We start from the raw sequence: 19,183 nt of genomic DNA, 5'->3' as shown, positions 1-19,183 counted from the left end.
ATTTATATCTAGTTCAAAGATAATAATCTAAAATAAGTAAATTACATTTTAATTTTTGATTTTACGTTTGGTTTTACTTGTAAACATACATAAATTATTGATTTAGTTCTATATTAGATTTACTTCGTATAATTTATTTTTTTATTATCACAACATGATAATTTTATGACCATGCGTTGATACTTCTAAACATGATTTCTCTTAAAAAATTAAACTAAGAAAATCTCACTTAACCGAATCGAAATACAAACTGAACCGAATACAAACTGATCCAAACCAAACTAAATATGATTTACTTTAACTGGAAAATTTCTAAAACCGAATTAATCAAACCGAACCAAATCCAAACCAAACAAATAAAATAACCAAAGTGCTTACCCCTATCAAGAATTTAAAACTTTAGGGCAGATAGTGACAATGGAATGAACAAAATAACGGTCTTATCCCCATTTGCAAAGATCCCTCCTACAGATTTGATCATAGCCACGGTAGCTTCCGTGCTTGACAGGGATAATAGAACAATATTTAGAGTTTAGCTAAATCACTAGATATGGTAAATTGAATTTATATTATAGGGAATGTAATTATGTAAATACTCTTTTTTATTTATTTATGTTCTCTATTACTCCTTCTATTTTATATTACTTGTCGTTATAAATTTATACATACATATTAAAGAACATTTAATTTTACATATTTTCAAAATAAAAATATTATTATCAATACAACTAACTATATATCAACCAATATAAAAATAAAGTAGAGAATATTTTCAATAAATTTTGTATTGAAAACCGAAAACGACACTTATTTTGAAACGAAAATTCTACTCTAAAACGATAAGTAATTCGAAACGATGGGAGTATTGTTTATTTGGCCTATTACAAACATATATAATTTAATAATTTTAATTTATCTTTCTTAGAATGTCTGGAACTCTCTAGAAAACTTTATAGCCCTTTTAAGATCATGCTAGATTTTGAAATACAGACTCAATATTTTTGGGCAGGATCAACCTGATTGACACTCCAAAAGTCTAAGATTCATGAACCCAATACCAGATTGATTGCCCAGCCCTAGTTTCACATAATTCTGCATCTCATAGATTTTAGATGACAAAAATACATTTGCCAAAAAAATGTGTACAATCTTTAGTTTTGTCGAGATGTGTGTTGATACGAAACAATGTAATATTTCCCCTATTTCCAACTAAATTCATCAAAGAACTAAAAGAGAAAGAAAACCACTTTCACAAGAATAGGGACTAATCTTGAAACAAAACCAACAAACTTGAACTTTAGATTCTATCATCTTTCTTTTCTAATTCTCCAAAGCTAAATCAAGTTCCTATTACATAAGTCGCATGGACATAAGTAAAAGACATACGAGTAAAAAAGTATAAGCCATTTGAAGTAAAAGACGTCAAGTTTCAGGCAAACACACTATTTGGTAAAGGAGTTACAGAGATACAGAGGCATCAAGGGCCAAAACGGTTAAAAGAACATGTCACTTGAGCCCTTGACGAGGAATAAATAGATGGATCATTCCGCTCACTCAGGCACGTTCATCATTCACGTGGTTTGGAACCTCCGGTTGGCTGTCCAATGGCATGTACTGTGCCATTATTGCTCTGATCTCTGAGTCCATGTATTGCTGTCAAACAAAGGACACAGGAAAGTTCAAAAGAAATCCCCCAAGCTACCGATATGGTAACCGTGTTAAGGTACAAAGGCGCAATATGAAATTATGGAAGAACTATGTTTCAATAGACATCTCAGGCCACATAACAAAAGAAAAAGATTAAATCTTGGACTTTTACCACAAGGAGGAGAAAAGCTTACCCTTAATCTATATTTGTAAACGAGGTACGCCCCACCAGCTGCAAGTCCTAATGATAACATTATAAGCCAAACGGCCGCCCACGCTGATCTCACTTGTGAACCCGTCTTGCCTATTTAATTTCAAACAAAAGGAACTTGAGCAAAACTGCTGAAGTGTATGCTTAAACTCTTCTAAGACTTCCAAGGGTATAAAAACTCACTGATGCAAGTGTCATGGTCTCTCATGTAGAGAAGGTCCCCGCTACAAGAGCATTCATAGCTTCCCCAAGTATTCTTGCAGCTACATTCCGGGCACTGACAGGCTTTCTTCTCTTTGCACTCATTGATGTCTGGTCGAAAGAAGCATTAAAATGCTTAAAACAAGGACTAAGAAGTATTGTAGTACAAGTTTGACAAAAAGAGTCTAACCTTCACACTTCTTAAAACCGTCTCCTTTGAATCCTGGAGGACACTCGCACTTAACACTGTCCTTGTCCTGAAGGAAATATAAGTTGAAACATGGGTTTCCTATTATACCGTGCTAAAACTGAAGCAACGTACAGAAGAAACACTAACCACACAAGCAGAGAACGCATGTCCATCTCTCTCTTCATGCCAACATCCTCCATTGTTGATCGTGCATCTCCCTGGCCCGCTTGCTGCAATGAAAATACCAATTAACTTTAAAAGCTCAAAGGAGACGTTTATACTATACTAATGGTTTGCCATACTCAGATAGGTACTGAATAACACAACCGCAAAAATAACACTCACGTTCACAGTGGCTGTATCCATCCCCTTTGAATTGCACACCATCAACTCGAGGACACTCACATACTCTTCCACGGAAGGTATCCTGCAAATTAAGAAAATTTAGTATATAACAGATTAGTATATAATGAATACAACAATATACCTTGCAAGCAGTAATGTTGGCTGATTTATCTTGCCAACATCCACCATTGTTATCTAAGCACTCGTTTGACTCCATCTCTGTCATCAAAAGAAATTAAACGTGTGATCAAGCGTGAGTCATAGTCAAAATTTTAGAGTTTTGGATGGTACGGATCAGGTGAGCCCAAGCTTTGGATACTTTCAAACCACAAAGGTTCACCAGACCGGATACACGTTGAAACAAACCAACAATACATACATACCAGTGCTAAGGCATATAGCTGGTTCAGTCGTCTCCTCAAAACCAGAACACAGAGCCTTGAGTACTGCACCCTTCTCCAACTTTCCTGCAAGGAAACATTTATTTTTAAACATCAAGCAAGGAAACAATTCTAAAGTGAACACTCCAAGACAAACCTCGGTACTGTCTGTTGTTGACAACCAATGTAGGCAATATAGTAACATCACCCCTTGAACCCTTGCCAACCTACATAATACATATATAACGGATCATTTGTGTTTCTCAAAAGAATACAACCGTAAGAATGCAACTTGTATACCTGTGCATCTTGTTCTTCCTTTAGAACTGGATTATCCGAATCAGCATTAGGGTCTCCCATACACTTGTCAAGTTTCCTACTATCAATTCCTGCAACGACATTGAAAATATGACTTATTATTCCCCTGAAAAAAAAAGAAGAAGAACAACACACGACGAGACTCACCAAGAGACTTGATAACAGAGTCAGCACACTCTTTGTTATACTTCTTCTCCTTCATAGGGCACCTTATCTGAAAATCAGTGACGTAATCCCACCACACCCATGGCTTCCCCGTCTCATTCGCCACCTTGAAAACACAAAGCTGCCTCAAATTCTCAACCACCACGTCTTTACCATCGTACCCGGAGCTAAAGTCCTGCTCCGGATCAGGAGCGCAGTACCTCCCTTTGTTGATACACTGAGACTTACACTGCCTGCTCAGCGTGAACGCGTGCGGACAGTACCAAGTGATATAATGAGGCCTAAACTGCGTGTAACCGCCTTTCTCCAGTATCTGCGCCGCTCCTTTGAAATCTTTGACGAACTCCATCAGCATGTCGCATTTCACCCCGCACTCGTCGTTGCTGTTTGTCCAGAGCTCGTACTCCACCCGCGCGTCCGGGTGGGGTACGGCTTCTCTCCAGTCGAGATTCAGGTTGACCATGTCGCCGCCGCTGATGGCTTTCTTGAGCTTCTCGCCGAAGGATTTGGTGACGAGAGCAGAGGGGATGGTGATGTTCTCGATGTATTTGGCAGAGGAGATGTCCTCTTCCGGCGTGTCCATCGTGATCAGAGGCTCATCCACATTGTCCGCCACGAGGACGGCGGAAGCTCCGGCTTTCTGTGCGTTCCACACTTTCAATGCGAAGAAACAATCTACACAAACAAAACCATCAATTTAGGCTAATCCTAATCTTGCTTCTGCGCTTCCGTGCAGATGGAAGCGCAGAAGCAAGATTTTAAAAAAAATTTAGGAAGCAGGCACGTGTTGGAAGCATATAATCTGTTTGTAACTACTAAACCTAGAGAATCAGGGTTCGAATCTGCCCAGTGACACCTTTGTTTGACCTCAAGTCAATGTTTAATTGATTCCAAGAAGAAAAAGAAAAACCAATCGAAGAAAACAGTTTTGTTTACCTCCGCGATCGACGAGGAGGAAGGTGGGGAGAGCACCGGGCTGAGACTTGAAAGAGATTGAGAAATCGCTGAACTCTTTGCACGATTTCTGGTTCTCCTTTGGGTAGACGACCGTACCGGCCATGCTTCCGCCGTACTGAGGGATTCCGAAGTTGCCGATCGCACAGTCGTGAGCTCCCTTTATGCTGTCTGGTGACGTCACCGATAAGCTGTTCTTCTCGACCACGAATCGAGATTCGATACGAAGAAGCAGCAGGCATGGAAGGAGGAGAAGACAAAGGAACTGCTTCATCTTCGAGATCTCCGCCTCGCACAGCAAAGGATTAGAGATATGAGAAAGCACAAATTGTGAGATGAACAAGTAAAAGGTTTTGATGGTTGAAATCAGTCCTTTGTCTGAGCTCGATTGTCCAAAGGTTTTATGGTTGAAGGGTGAGAAATGCGATTTGCGGGTGTTTCTCGAGAGACACTGATAATATAAAATTAATAAAAAAATGTTTTTTTTTTCTTTTTAATTTCACGTTTCTGGTGCGACTAGAAGACTAGGAGTCAAAACCGATAAACCTTCTTTGGGGTCAATTGCACTAAAAGCACCACCCGAAGAGAAGAAAAGCGATATAAATTACAAATCCACTTCAAAAAGAAATTAGGATATTACAATTGATTCATAATTCAGTTAAACAGATTTTACTAAAGGAAATACTTACTTCATTAATAAAAACGACTTGTTCTAAAAATCCTGTTAAACATTATGTAATTCTGTTTATGTGTCCCTGACACTTGGGATCTAAATTTTTTTTTCTTCCAAAAAAAAAGAAAATAAGTGAATGAACTACGAGATCTGCGATCATTTAGATTTGATGAAAGTTATAGTGTGTTACTAAAAGATAATAAAGAAAACCACAATTTATTCATTTGACACTGTTAGACTAATTTTTTTATTTAAAATCTATATAAGTTTGTATTTATACTATTTTAGATTAAAATTTAATTTTATAGTATTTTTTATTTATTTATTATCTTATTTTTAGCCAGAGTTCTTATTTGTTATAAAATAAACAAATAATTTATTGGGAAATTGCATTGCATATACATAAGAACACAAACAAAAAAATCTATAACCATAACAACTCTTTGGTTATAATATTCATTGTATAATATGTATAAAGACAAAAAATACCCTTCATCTCACTATTTCATTCTCACTCTCACTTCTATTGTCGATCTTGTTTTTCTGAAATTATTTTTTTCTTTCCAAAATTTATATTAATCTTTGTTCTCTGTTTTTTGTCTCACGATCATTTTAAAGTTTTATGAAGTTCTTGGAAAATGATACTTCACATGTCGTATAATCATCTGCTCTGCTCCAACAACTGTGTTTGATCAGTTTCTTCATATTTTTGTTTGGATTTACAATTTTACTATTTTTCGATAGATGTGGGTTAAGAAACAGATGATGCGTAGAATTATTGGTGAAGATGAACAGTACACATTGCGTTGTACCATTCCATTTGATAAACATAGAATAGTATAACGAAACATGTACTGTTACATCATCTCTCTTCCTCCTCGTCATCCTCCTCCTCCTCTTATTTTATCGCGGCGAGACATCACTGTCACTCTTTCTTAACCTAGAAACGAATAACATTGATATGTTTCATACTATTTTAAATTACAATATAGTATGATACATTTCTTTTTCTCTTCTTTTGCAATTTGTATCTCCTTCTCTGTCTCATGGTTCTTCTTACTCCCTACTTCATTAGTTACCCTATTTTGTCCTTCAACATTGTCATTACTCATCATCTCTCTATATATAAAGGAATTTTAGAGAATTTGATATATACAAAATTTGTAGGTGTGTCGAGTATTCCATACTATAATATGTATAGCATAGTCACGTAATGGATAAGGGTTTGGGTTTAGGTTTAGGATTTAGGATTAGGGTTTGGGTTTAGGGTATATGGTTTGGGTTTATGGTATATGGTTTGGGTTTAGAGTTTGGGTTTAGGGTATATGGTTTGGGTTTAGGGTTTAGGGTTTAGAGTTGGGTTTGGGTTTGAGTTTAGGGTTTAGAGTTTGGATTTGGGTTTAGAGTTTAGGGTTTAGAATTTTGATTTGGATTTAGAATTTGGATTTAGAGTTTGGGTTTGAATTTAGAGTTTGGGTTTAGGGTTTAGGGTTTAGAATTTCGAGTTTAGGTTTGGGTTTAGGGTTTAGAGTTTGGGTTTACGGTTTAGAGTTTGGATTGGGTTTAGAGTTTAGAATTTAGGATTTAAAATTTGTGTAATTGTCATAAATTTAACTTTTATAATATAGTATTGCTTACTAATACACCTCACAACATTTGTATATAAGTGAAAGACTATTCTATGTATATATATAGTACAACGCATTTAGAGTACAACGTTTTATTCTTAATTGTCATAATCTTTGGACTATAATATATGCTATATAGTATAGTATTACAAATTTAGTTTTAAAGCGTCAATATCAAACACACGCGCCTAAAAGGAGTTTTTGGTCAAAATTGTGTGCTAATTGTCCCATCCACCGTTGCAACTGTAGAATGGCTATATGCTTGAGTTTTTTCTCCCTTATGTATATCTCACAAATTCTCCCTAATTTATTTTATGGTGGATAAAAGTAGAAACTAAAACAAAAATTTAAAATATTTAACTTTATTTTCTGTAAAATTTGACATCATCTTAAATTTTTTTAATGATTACTAATATTATGTTTATATATTACGATTTATAAATATTTAACTCGTGATTCAACTACGATCGATTCAATAATCCAGTGACCTAGAAAATAATCTGATTCAGTGTCTGGAAAAAAAATAGTTATCAAGTACTAATTGGTTCTTTTTAATTGAAATGGATATGTGAGAGATCAGCATGCTTTGGAATAGCTAAAGGGGTACATGAACCAGAAGCATAGTTGAAGAAGAGAGAGAGCTTGGCTTGGCAACGGAAGGCAAGATAGGATGCGGTCTCTGATGGCCCGATCAATCATCAAGAACACAATGTCTTCCGAAGAAGCCGTACTAGCTAAAATTTGGTTATTTCTCTCTTTCTAAACCAAGTAAATAAACACCTGCAGAAGCAGCTTGAATCAAGTTGCAACATCAGGGTTAAAATCATCATTTAACTGCCTTTAAAAAGAACAGAGATGAAGAGAAATTTGTAACAGAAGTTGTTTGGTGTCTCTTTAAAAATAACTTCCAAACATGAGATGAGAAAGGGCACAAAAAAACATATGATCATGTGTTTCATCCCCACTGGTACAAAGAACATATGAGGTAGGGACCGCCATACCGCATGACACTAGCTTATCTCGTATATGAAGTCTACCAAGTAATGCCATCCAAATCACAAAAGAGCACCTAGGAATGGAAATCGTAAACCACACCATGCTGCTTCAATAAACTATGCCAAGTCCAAGTAAACTTTGACGAGAATATTGGCGCAAAGTTACTTACTGAACCGCGCCATAAGTGTTCATCACCATCCATTGATGATGAATGGGGTGTCATAGTAAATAATACAACCTGCAACGTTTCCATTTCATCAGATCTTGCTGGAGGAAAATTCCAGAACCCATTAATTATTTCTTCTGCCACCTTAGAGGTTATAGGGATCCTAAGATCACGAGGACCATTCAGACAAAATATCAAGATCAAAGATCCCAAGTAAGTCCAATAATCAAACCAGAAAAAAGCTTGTTCCCACTTCCAATTCGACATCTAGAAAATCAGTTAGTTGAGATCTCAAATGTATCATACTCCTAATTGTAGGAGAGAACCTTTGACCCTCCTGAATGAGCCATATACTTCTACCTCCAAAAAATGTTTGATGCACCCAAGACACTCAAAGAGAACCCAAATTTGCGAAGTAGTTCCATAAACGCTTTGATCTGTAAACCATGTCAAATTCCTCTAGCTTCCGGTTTCCGAGATCCCCTTCAGATTTCAGTTTGAAAATGGCATCCCATGAGACTCGAGCACCTGAGGCAGATGATGTTTTGTTCTTTCAGAGAAACACATCACATATGGAATCTACTTTTACATAAAAGCTCTTTGGAAAGACAAATACCGAACTCCAAATTTCACCATTTTATATATTACTAAAGTCAAGAGAGTGACACTACCCGCAAAAGAGAGATATTTCATAGTCCAAGAATGCAATTTCGATATTATTCACTACAAGAAAGGCTGTAATGTTGCTAAGCTGTCTTTTTTGGGTTTAAGAGTAACCCAAGATAGCGAGTGGGAAATGTTTCTCTCTTAAAATCTGAAATATCATTTGTAACTGCGGCTTGCAGATCATCATATCCACCAAAGAAAAACTCTATTTGGCATCATTAATGTCCAATCCAGACCACATCTTGAAGATCGACATTGTTTCCTTGATACGAGAGATAGTGTCTTGAGCCATCCAAAAATACCAACAAGTCATCCACAAAAAGAAGATGTATAAGCTTTGGGAATAAACATTGTGGATCAGTATGATGGAATTTGCAGCTGCTCTTTCTAACAATTTAGAGAGAGCTTCAATCACCATTATAAGAAAATATGTAGATATTGAGTCTTCTTTGCGCAATCCTTTTTCCTGCAAAGAAATCCGCTAACTCTCCATTGATAACCACATAAAACCGGGGTGAGCATATAAATTATTTGATCCAAGCGATAAACAGCGGAGTCAATTCATATGCTTCAAGAATCTTCAAGACAAAGTCCCAACATACCGTGTCAAAGGCTTGTGGACATTTACATTAAATGTACAGCTACCCTGATAGTCTAATTTTTCATTATTTTTTATCAACTCGAAAGCCAATAAAACATTCTTCCCCAGACTTTGACCTTTTAAAAACGAAGTTTGATTTGGACTAATACATTCCATAAGGAACGGCTAGAGTCTTTTTACAATCAATTTTGATATCACCTTGTACACAATATTGCAGCAACTAATGGGCCGAAAATATCCTAACTTGCAAACCTCCGGCTTTTTGGGAATAAGAGTAATGGCCGTAGTGTTTTAATTCTTTAGCAAGCGACCATTCCTGAAAAATTCAGAAACTGCAGCAACTACATCTTTACCCACAACATCCGCAGAGGCACTAATGAATTCAATAGAGTATCTATCCGGTCTCGAGCTCCTGTCAAGAGGCATTGATCCCAGAGTCTAAAACCTATTTTTGAAGCGCAAGACACTGCAACTGTGAGCAGCGGAATGGAAGAAGATTCTGGAGCGATTCAATGGAGACTGATGAAGTAAGAAGGTATGTGGCTCCTATGATATCCTTAAAATATTTACCTAGTGAGATTTTATGTCCACATTAGAAGATATCAGATCATTTGTCTCATCCCTAAGGAAGTGTATGTTGTTCCGAGCAACTTGTTGCGACACTGTTTTATAACAGAAGGAAGTATTCATGTCTCATACATCATCCCCTCTAATACAAGATCTTTGCCGGTAATAATTTTCCTCAGCTTTGAAGAGATGGTACAATTTAGCTCTGGTGCTCCTCTGTGGCAGTAATCTTATTTGGAGCCGTAAGAATAATTTTTTGAAGTATGTCCACTTTTGCAGATTGTTCCTTAACTCTTTCCGAGATTCCGCTATAATGCCTCTTGTTAAGGTTCTACAGCGTCTTTTTAAAAAGTTTCATCCAGCACACAAGGACAAGCTAAGCAAAACCTAAAATAGAATTTGGAACCCATTCCTGAGCAATTGATTTATGAAATTCTGAGTGATCAATAATATGGTGGAAGAATTTGAATGACTTATGGATCTTTTGGCGGGTTGGCAGTAGATGAATCACACACGGATTGGATTGGGCTCAGATACTCAGCATAAGAATCCGAGAAGATTGTACTCCAAACATGATTGATGAGTGCATGATCAATTTTTGAGATGGAATTATCATCATGGTTACTTCACCAAGTAAAAGGAATGCCCTTAGACTGAACTTAAAAAAGCTTTGCTTCCTGCATACATAAATTAAACTCATCCATCCCAGTGAAATCAACCACAGAAAGTCCATAAGCTGAATGTTATTTAAGCGCAATATCTCGTTGAAATCACCAAGGGAAACCCAAGACCCCTCAGTGACAGTGGTGACAGAAGCATCACCCTCCTTCCCATTATTCCCAACTGCCCCCTACTGAACAACGCACTCATCCTTACTACCTGAACCATGTGGGTCCAAAGGTGTCACTTTGTCTTCGGACCCTTCATATTTAATATTCTGAAGATCGCCATGAAGTTTTCCGACATCTGAATTTATTTCTTGAGCAAGGCCAGGCTTGGAATGAGACCGCTTACGATGCTCCTCTATCCTGGCTTGAGTAGCGGACTTCGACATTGAGCACCTTCTAAGATTACCTTATGTACACTTTATTATATGCAACCACGGATAACCATTGCAGCAACTCGACATGTCTCCTCTGTGTGTCCATACTTCTTGCGTCGGTCACACTTTACACGAAACAAAGGGTAAGACTGATATCACCACTTAGTTACCGTTAGAGAAGCCTCAGACAATTTTCTATGGTAATTTCTTTGTCAAGTCTACTCTAACATAAGGCTTTGTAACCTCAAAAATTTCTTTCCTCTCTGTTTCTGGAGCAAGTGAGAGTGGTTTGCCAATGACTGTTGCTAACCGACTCAGACTCTCCCTAGTGAATAACAAGTACTACACATCATGCTTTCCAGGGGTACAATCACATTAGTTAGAGGAACTTCTTCAGGTGAAAACTCTGACAACCATGGTGCCACAAACATAAGGTGACATGCTATATTCCAACAAGTTATGGGTAACAACAGTTATCGCGTTCTGACATTTGTTACACGAAGAAGAAACGCCCCCTAGTTAACATTGTGAACAAAAAACCTTGGTACCGTCTTTGTCCATAGATCATTCAAAACATCAATAATTTGGCTCATCGCTGGAACATCTCCATGGGATCGAGCAAATATGAAATCCTTGAACTCTTACTTTGCTGCTTCAATGTTGGAGTCTGAAATTAGAATAAAAATGCACAAGACACATGCCCTATTGGTGTACCAATTTCTTCAAGTGCCAATGTTTCCTTGAATAGACTGGCGTAGTTCCCGACCACAGCCCGCATTGTCAAATCCTCAACATCAGCTTCTCGTGATGCTTTTATTGTAGGTAGAGTAGAAATAGGTTGCTCTTTTGGCGAATCCAAACCTGCTTGTCCAGCTGAACCAGAAACTTCATGTGTACATGCAGAAGGCGAAACGATATAAATAGATTATACAGAACCACCAATGGGCGGGAAGACCTTGGAATCGCAACCGCCACTAGGTGTAGATTCCAAATTCGATGCAACTGTAACAGAGACAGCAGATACATGAACCTTGGCGAGGAAAACCACATCCACGGATGAATCATTGATGGGAAGGAGGGTGTAACACCCCGATCGCTCATGGCTAATGGATCACCCACGCCAGCTCTTGGCCCGTGGGTCCCATCCCGTCTGACGGACGGTGTGTTAATTTTTTTGAAGTTCGAAATCATTGTTTACTGACCTTACAATCACCACTTGACATTTTCTCGTGCTTTGGCCTCACTTGCACGCTATCGCGAACCACTTCCTGATAGATCATCCATTCTTCCACTACTCTAGATCAAGCAGGCTTAACTCTGAAGTTCTAAACAGATGTGTGCCGAAAAAAGTAAGCGCACTTTGATTGATATAGATAGCCAAATCAATTCTCTTAAGTCTTTTCATATATCACAACTTGGGATGTGAAGTACATTTTACCGCTTCTCGATTTATATGTGTCGTCTTGGGCGAATATTTTATTCAGTTTTCCTAAATATAAGGTTTTTTGAAAAAAAAAGTAATTAATATAGGTTTTATTGACTAATATTTCTGATTACATTCTTTAATAGATAATATTGGTGACTACATTTCAGCTAAAAACAATGGACATTGTCACGTGACGAAAGAGGCAAAAAAAAAGTATAATAGTTGTCACAGTAAGATCTCGAATTTGATCGTCACATGCATCCTGTGAATGCATATTTATTGCATTAATCACACTGTTTCATATAATATACAATTATGCCATTCAGATAAGTAAAATGAACCATTAATCTCCACGACTAACCCCCCCCCCCCCCCCCCCTCCCAAATAAAAGATATCTTCGAGCAAAAAAAAGATATCTTGTTCTGTCTCATTCACTATGACACATTCCTTCCAATTGTATAATAGGTGTCCTAAACCAAAGTTCGGCCTTTCTAAAAGATAACGAAAATTTGATGGGTTTATAAGAATTTCGTACTATCAAAGTTGGACCTCGGCGAATACTTAATTTTATTTTGTTGGTTATAGTCTATAGATGAACTTTATAAGAGATTTTCTATGTATCTTTTGAGAAGAATTCAAATTGTTCGTAGTCTTCTTACAAGAGAATTAGATCATTAGAATTTCGTACTATCAAAGTTGGACCTCCCCGAATACTTAATTTTATTTTGTTGGTTATAGTCTATAGATGAACTTTATAAGAGATTTTCTATGTATCTTTTGAGAAGAATTCAAATTGTTAGTCTTCTTACAAGAGAATTAGATCATTAGAGTGGTAAACTCATATAATGTAAGAATTATGTTTTCTTTAAAATATAGAAAGAATAAAATATTGGAAAATTGAAAAAGATACTTTCAACTTTTGTTTGTCTATTTAGGATTTTTGATTTTTGATTATTTTGTATATGTTTTACTTTTTTATAATGTAAAAAATAATAAACTAAATTTTAAAAATATAAAAAATCTAAAACTATTAGAAACACAAATATGATTATTTATATGTTTAAAATTCAAAATAGAATTATATTTTATTTTGTATTCTAGTTGTGGTTAGAACACTCATTCTGACAATCTACTTAGTCCAGGAATCGGATACTAAGTTTTATACAAAGATATTATAGATATATAATGCATACATAACTTTTTGTATATTTTATCTAAGTTGCCAGATATTGTTAGTCTACCTTAAACTTGATTACCACTTATAGCCATGACTCTAAAGTTTACTTTTTTCACTACAATTTATCGTAAGTAAATAATATTATTAAGATTCTTAAATTAGTCATGTTTTCTGTATTTTAATTGTACAAAACAGCTGAGACCACACGCACGATATGTTTTAAGAAGCTTAAACAAAATAAGGGAGAGAAAAAGCATGAAAGATCCTTAAATAAGATAAGGAGAGCGTTTTATTATTTTTATCAAACTTACATATTAGTTGCCCCATATATTGAGCCAACTATTATTACATAGAGCTGACAAAGTCGACGATTTCAACAACATCATGGAGCAGAGAGTTGGAGTTCACCACCCTACAGTTTCGTCTGATCTGTCCTTGAGATCCTGTGAGAGGGGTAATGTTTCCCATTCTATCCATCGCCTTTATAAACGCATTGAAGAACTTTTGTGTGCCATCAGCGTATTCTCTCACCAAGGGGATAGTATCAGTGGCATTGGGGCTTGAGAACAGCTCTTGATCGGTTTGGATAAGTCCTTTGAGCTCTTTCAGATTCACATAATATTTGTTGTCAAAAACTGTCGGTGTACGTAGATCAAAATCCACTAGAACGCTCTGGTTACCATTACGAGGGCATAGTCCACGAAGCGTCTGGAGATAAGTAGTGTTGAGGGTAGGGTCGGGTAAACCAGTGTTGGTGAAGTTGTATAGCCTGTCCATAATAAACTGGCATTGGTTTTTACCAAAAGTGTGACCTCCTAAACAAAATTAAGAGTAAATAATATCGTTAGACTAATAGTACCAAATGTGAGTTTTTGTTATTATATCTACAGCTTTTTTTGTGAGAAAGAGCTTAAACTAAAAGCATATACTTACCGGAGAGGGCAACGAGATCAGAAGGAAGGTTAAGCCCGACATTGCTGAAACTGGCTTTAAGTTGGGGCAGCGTGAAGAATGGAGCAGGAAGATTGTTATTAGAAAGATTAAAGAAAGCTTGTAAGCTATCTCGTCTCCCCAAAGGAACCCTCCATGAAGGACCTCCTGCCTAAAATATTTATATTTCAAAATAATTATTTGTTTTGAAAAGTAATGTTGAAGATGTAAAAGTGTTGATGGTTGAAAAGAAAACCATATCATGAAAATTCAACAATTAATACTAAGTAAAAAAAATTAAATTATCTTTATCTTTTTATTATTGCAAGAATATATTATCTTCTTAGTAAGATATGTACTGGTCTTTTTGTAAAGAGGACCACGCGTTTCTAATAATTTCTCAACTACTCGTCAATAATTGTCCAATATTTTAAAAGGAGGAAGACAGTAAATATAAAATATCATGTTGTCAAACAGCCTGCACTATTCAAGTTCTTTCTTCAATCATGCGTACGTTGCCATGTCTATAGTATGTTCAGTGACACCATGAAGGAATTTAAAACAGTCGTTGTCATGAATGAATTAAGAGGGTTCAATAGAGCATACCAGATTGACTGATTGTTGAGCTGCGATAGTTAGAATATCTGCACATGAAACAATCCCCGGACATTGTGCCTCCACTGCTGTTTTCATTCTGTCAACCACTGGAAATCCTCGAGCCGAGTTTGCATTTGGCGCAGCATCTTTTTCCGTTCGAAACGATGTTGTGTTGTCTAACAAGATCGATGCATCGCAACCCTTTTACAAACCAAAAGAATAACAAGTGAGGTTGAGTTATTCATTCACTAAAACAATATGTTCAAGCAAGACCTGATACACATATATGCTGTTTATTTTACAGTGTATAGATCTTTCAACACCAAATTCACACCGTTATTAAGAAGCACACACGTTATAACAACTCGGCTAACAACACACCATTAACTTGAGGATTGAAAATTTATTGGAAATAATAAAAATAAAAGACTTTGTGGGGTTTCGGAGTTCGCGATAAGTGTGAGATGTCTGAATGTTTTCAAAATGTCTTTTTTCTTTATCAATGATTGAGTGATATAAATTCATAACGTGTTTGGTACGGGTTCATGTTCTTCATTAATAGTATAATAATGCAAACAATTCATGTTTGAAATTTTTTATATAAGAGATTAAAAAGAAAAGTCGTCGTTGACGACAAGAGCTGAGATATTCGACAGTAAAGAAACAAATCTTAGTATGTGATGCTTTTTAGCGATATTTTTTTCTGGATCAGATCCGTTAGCCACGGACTATTATCGTAGATAACGTATCATCCTAACAAATACCACCCAATATATATATATATATATATATATATATATATATATATATCTATAAGGAAAATACTGCTAGCGACGTGTATGTTGTCTTTGCTGATATTTATAACTGACAAAGACGTATTTTTGATTTTCTTGAGTGTCTCCAAAACCCGTATAAGTTGTTTCAGAAATCAAGTATATAAGATACATGTTGACAGCAAAATTTAAGAATCAAAGGACTGTCAGAAGAAAGTGTTTTAGAAAAACAAAGTTATCATATTTCAAAAAAAAAAAACAAAGTTATCTTTAAATAAATTATTATAATTCTACGATACTAATGTACACGTAAATTTTGAGCATATATACATTTATTACTAAATAGAGAAGTAATAGCTTACATTCACGAAGCAGTCGTGGAAGTGAAGACGAAGGAGGCTCGCAGCAATACGAGGATCCGATCTTAGCTCGTTGACGATGATTCCCCGGACGATGGTAGACACGTCAGGGCATGTATTGTCGTAGAAAGTAGGAGTTAGTACTTGAGCACTAGAGAAAGATGAATGAAGCATAAGGCATCCCACTGTTATAAGGGTTGTCCAAGTTGACAACGAAGACAAAGAAGAGGAATGCATTTATTCTCCGAAGAAAATTATCTGATTGGTTTTACTGGAGAAAGATGAGGAAACTCTATATCACAAAGAATCCTTTTATAGACAAAAAGGGTCTAACTTGTAGGCTTTTTATATTTTTATTCATAAAAAATGTTTGCTATACATTTTTATGCCAACAACTATATGAAGAATTTCTATACTTTTTCATATATGTATAAAAATTATCTAATTTTTATGTCGACAACTATATACTATATATATATGTGTATGTATTTTAGGTAAAACTGTTAAAATCACCATGTGATTTTAATTCGACGAGAAATAATATTAAAGAAGACGCCTTGAAATTGCATCAAATGTTATTGTGAAATAAGACCATATTATACAACTTTTTTAGTTAGAAGTTCCACAACCTCTTGTTTTTGTACACTGAATAACCTGAAACAGTGAAACTCTCTAATCAGTGAAAATATCTAAGATACTATGAAAACATGCTGTAAAATTGACTTGAAAATCAAGATTACAAAACCAATAAAATAGAATACTGATACATCAGCCCTGTCGAGAATGTGGAAGTTTCACTCCTGGTTGATCGAAAAGATGAGTCATATCTATCACCGCGCCAGTCGCTGGGGGGGGGGGGGGGGGGGGGGTGAGTTCTGGTGAAACCTCTTGGAGAAATTTTACTACATAACAATTTTATACTCCCACTTGGCTCCAACATGCCTTACTGGAATACCAACAATATTTTTATCAAGTAGCGGTGATAAAAACTAAAAATGACATATATGTATCCAGTGTCGGATTTGAGCATCTGAGAGGTATAAACATTTTTTAAGAAAATATTTATAATTTTTTTCATAATTTGAGGATCTAAAATTATGTAAAACCTACGAAATATTTGGAAACCAATGTTAATGTTTCATTGGTTCGACCCAGATCCAACCTTATATGTATCCAAGCTAGTGAGGTTTCTGGGATCTTGTGCTGCCCTTTGAGGAGCCTAGAGAGAGAAACACTCAAGTCCAACCTTACATGTTTGCATTTAAGTCTTTCTTGGATCGTCATGACTCTAGTGTTGAAGAATTTTCAAAAAATACCTCCCAGTGTTTCCCAAGACGTTGGTAGTTTTTGGGGTACATGTCCATTTAATTTCTTCCCCACAACTGATCATGATGCCTGCGAATGGCATGTTTCCAAATATCTAGACGAAGACATAAGTAAAATACCTCCCAATGTGTCCCAAGACGTTGATAGTTTTTTTGGGGTACGTGTCCATTTAATTTCTTCCCCACAACTGATCATGATGCCTGCGAATGACATGTTTTCCAATATCTACACGAAGACATAAGTATACTCTCCTATCATTTCATAAAAAAATATCACTTGATATTTTTCACACAAATTAAAAAAACCATTGAAATATATTTAAGTTTTTATTAATTATACGTATTCAATCAATAGTATTTGAGATAAATGAAATTATTTATAAAATCAATGCATTTGTAATTAATATTAAGCTAAAAATTACATTGAAATTTCAAAATAACACTTTTTATAACAAGAAAATAACATTTAATATAAAACCAATTGAGTTTTTTTTCACAGCAATCCATGAAAACATGTGTCAACAATTAAATCTCTCCTTGTTTTCTACTCTCTCTTTCTTCTTTCTTCTTATAAGATGTTTTAGTATAAACACAAATTAAAAAAAATTACTTTTACTAAAAGCACTTGATTACAACCAAAAAATAACCAAAAGTAATTAACCATTACTATTCTAAACAGCTAAGACAAAAACTATATATTAAATTTTAATATTTTAATCAATTGAAAAAAAATTACGTAAAAAGTTTTAAAACATCATACAAACTGAAATAAAAATATTTTCTAAACATTGTAAAAAAATATTAAAATATTTTCTAAAACATCGTACAAAAAAACTGAAAGAGTATTAATCTAGGGGTATCTAAAGTCTATGCAAAAACCTAAACTATCTCCCAAGAAACATGCAACTCATGGATAAAGTCTTTGTCTGGTATTTAAATAAAACCTAAAAGATGACTTCATATTGACATAGGCACAAAGTAAAGTATAATGGTGTATAATCAAACTTGGATTGCTTAAGTTTTTAAAATCCGCCTACCTAAACCACCACCTTGTGGTTCACTCCCTAGTTTTCTTTTTGTCAGTCATCATGAACCGTAGTTCACTGTGTAACTTTTAGATTTAGCAAACAGAAAATTGTAAGAGTAATTTTGATCATTCATATAATACAAAGTTATTATCTTAGCCTTTAGTTTTTTATTTTATTTTTGAGAATGGGCTTTACTTAACCTTTAGTTACTGACTGCTAATAACTATCGTAGACATTTTTATTTATTTATTTATATCATTTTATTTAAATAATCATCCTTTTAAATTTGCTACTGGGCAGATGGGAAAGGCATACTTTATTGTATTTTTGGACATAAGTGGCTTTTGTTTGTTGCTAATGTTTATTAGCCAGTGTCTGGACATTTAGTGTTTGGTTCCAAAGATGGTAAATAACTTTTCTTTTGAAACAAATAGGGTAAATGACTATGAGATATGACAAATAAATAAAACAATCCAAACCATAATGATTTTTGGTTTCCCACTGTGGTCTTTCCCGGCTAGTCAGTTTTTCATGATGCTTCACATTTCGCAATATGGGTATATTCGGACTGTAAATGACTAAATTCGTCACCAAATAAATAATTCAAATGAGAACATAATTTCAAAAGTATTTAAAATATTTCAAATGAAGAATTGAAAGTTTCAATTGTTCACTGTTTCAAGAAACCTAAAGTTAGGAAATAAAATATGCTAACGTGGAGCAAATAGATCGCTTGTGACATTGACCTTAAGATATTCAATTTTCATCGCCCGGACAAAGAGGAAATGTACGAATTTAATATAAAAAACTAATGAAA

The 19,183-nt window shown here is 35.2% G+C and overlaps 2 protein-coding genes across 2 annotated transcripts; both read right to left on the bottom strand.

Moving 5' to 3' along the window:
• Positions 1 to 1,270: 1,270 nt before the first annotated feature.
• LOC108836101 (vacuolar-sorting receptor 3) lies at positions 1,271 to 4,859 on the bottom strand. Its single transcript, XM_018609305.2, has 12 exons — positions 4,394 to 4,859; positions 3,440 to 4,132; positions 3,275 to 3,363; positions 3,132 to 3,201; positions 2,978 to 3,061; positions 2,737 to 2,813; positions 2,595 to 2,676; positions 2,397 to 2,479; positions 2,250 to 2,316; positions 2,042 to 2,170; positions 1,842 to 1,951; positions 1,271 to 1,653 (listed from the first exon to the last, which is right to left on the bottom strand). The coding sequence occupies exons 1-12, from the start codon at positions 4,683 to 4,685 to the stop codon at positions 1,555 to 1,557; spliced, it is 1,875 nt and encodes a 624-aa protein (XP_018464807.1). The 5' UTR covers positions 4,686 to 4,859; the 3' UTR covers positions 1,271 to 1,554.
• Positions 4,860 to 13,605: 8,746 nt separating this feature from the next.
• LOC108828710 (peroxidase 32) lies at positions 13,606 to 16,324 on the bottom strand. The gene is made up of 4 exons (XM_018602468.2): positions 16,017 to 16,324; positions 14,891 to 15,082; positions 14,288 to 14,456; positions 13,606 to 14,169 (listed from the first exon to the last, which is right to left on the bottom strand). The coding sequence occupies exons 1-4, from the start codon at positions 16,248 to 16,250 to the stop codon at positions 13,700 to 13,702; spliced, it is 1,065 nt and encodes a 354-aa protein (XP_018457970.2). The 5' UTR covers positions 16,251 to 16,324; the 3' UTR covers positions 13,606 to 13,699.
• Positions 16,325 to 19,183: the final 2,859 nt, after the last annotated feature.

This window comes from Raphanus sativus, chromosome 9 (genome assembly GCF_000801105.2).
Source record: "Raphanus sativus cultivar WK10039 chromosome 9, ASM80110v3, whole genome shotgun sequence".
NCBI lineage: Eukaryota > Viridiplantae > Streptophyta > Magnoliopsida > Brassicales > Brassicaceae > Raphanus > Raphanus sativus.
The sequence above is the reverse complement of the archived record's forward strand: the minus strand, read 5'-3'. Positions and strand labels throughout refer to the sequence as shown.

Excerpts from the sequence above, each read along its gene's own strand:
- LOC108836101 (XM_018609305.2), bottom strand. The coding sequence starts at position 4,685 with ATGAAGCAGTTCCTTTGTCTTCTCCTCCTTCCATGCCTGCTGCTTCTT. Across the intron at positions 3,202-3,274 it reads AGGAAGAACAAGATGCACAG|GTTGGCAAGGGTTCAAGGGG; the intron begins GTATACAAGTTG and ends TGTATTATGTAG. Across the intron at positions 2,814-2,977 it reads AGCTATATGCCTTAGCACTG|AGATGGAGTCAAACGAGTGC; the intron begins GTATGTATGTAT and ends TTTTGATGACAG.
- LOC108828710 (XM_018602468.2), bottom strand. The coding sequence starts at position 16,250 with ATGCATTCCTCTTCTTTGTCTTCGTTGTCAACTTGGACAACCCTTATA. Across the intron at positions 15,083-16,016 it reads TCCACGACTGCTTCGTGAAT|GGTTGCGATGCATCGATCTT; the intron begins GTAAGCTATTAC and ends GGTTTGTAAAAG. Across the intron at positions 14,170-14,287 it reads TGATCTCGTTGCCCTCTCCG|GAGGTCACACTTTTGGTAAA; the intron begins GTAAGTATATGC and ends AATTTTGTTTAG.